This window comes from Macrobrachium rosenbergii, chromosome 2 (genome assembly GCF_040412425.1).
Source record: "Macrobrachium rosenbergii isolate ZJJX-2024 chromosome 2, ASM4041242v1, whole genome shotgun sequence".
Lineage (NCBI taxonomy): Eukaryota > Metazoa > Arthropoda > Malacostraca > Decapoda > Palaemonidae > Macrobrachium > Macrobrachium rosenbergii.
This window is the reverse complement of record NC_089742.1, coordinates 78,432,535-78,433,624: the sequence shown is the minus strand read 5'-3', so window position 1 is coordinate 78,433,624 and position 1,090 is coordinate 78,432,535. Positions and strand designations below refer to the sequence as shown.

The 1,090-nt window shown below is 47.5% G+C and overlaps 1 protein-coding gene across 1 annotated transcript in view; it reads right to left on the bottom strand.

Annotated features, from left to right (window-relative positions):
* LOC136843336 (piggyBac transposable element-derived protein 4-like) overlaps positions 1–245 on the bottom strand; it is a 1,881-nt gene extending 1,636 nt beyond the window's left edge. The window contains exon 1 of the mRNA XM_067111628.1: positions 1–245. This exon is cut by the window's left edge and continues 151 nt beyond it. Within this exon, the coding sequence (XP_066967729.1) occupies positions 1–245 (245 nt within the window).
* Positions 246–1,090: the final 845 nt, after the last annotated feature.

Genomic DNA, 1,090 nt, shown 5'->3' with positions numbered 1-1,090 from the left:
TTGTCTGTGTTGTCCTTATGGAGGGCTCTGCGATTGAACCAATGGAAATATTTGCCCAAGGCCTCAAACTTTCTTCTGGACATTGTCATTGCAAAGGCAGGCATGGAGTAAAAAGGTTTGTCTCGTGCCCAAAACATTTTCATCTTGGGCAAATTTATGATGCCCATCCACATGACTATGCCCAAATATTGAGCAATGTCCTTCACAGTACATCCAATCCAATGGAAATCATAGGTCTTCTTCATGTCTCCCATCAAAAGTCTGCATACATATTTGTTTCCTCCATCAAGAAATAAAGCAGTTCAAAGGAAACAAACAGCTGAAAAAACTGTAGAGGCGTTGTAGGGATAGGACAGGTCATGCCAGGTTGAGCTGTGAAGGGAATGGTAGTGGTGGTGTGGGGTCCTGGGCCCATCCTTCATCTTTCCCACCAGCAACCTCTCCCCCCTCACCATCAAATTCTTCACCAACATCAGAATCAGGGGATCTCCAGCCACAGAGATAAGCGAGCGAGAACGAGAAGCAGGCACCCTCCTTGTCCCTCTCCTCCTGGGACGACCACCAACCCTTGACCTGATACGAGGTCTTTGTTGACGCATCCCCCATCTACCCCTTCTTGCAGGTCTCCGGGATGGCCCAGGTCTTGCACCAGAATCCTCCTCACTGTCACTGCTACTCGAATCACTCGCTATTTCCTGGATTAGTTCAAGATTGCTTCAGCATGATGCCCTTCAAAATCATGTGTCTCTGGGAAGTATTCATCATCACTGGATGCTGGGGTCTTGCAGCCATCTCCATCCCAATCACCAACACCATCATCCTCCCCATCACCATCACCACCTTCAACACCAACACTAGGCGCGCGATCACTCAACACTACACTTGGAACCTCTTCCAACTCGTCCCCCTCATTTTCATCTATATCAATCACATCCTCTTCATCATAATACTCATCATCAAAAAGAATTCTGTGAATGACGCCTTGAGATAAACTACGCTCACGTGCTCGCAGTGGCACCACTCTATTTTCATTACGGAAGTCACTTGACCCCTCTGCACCACTAAAAGCACTATATTGCTGGCTGGATGT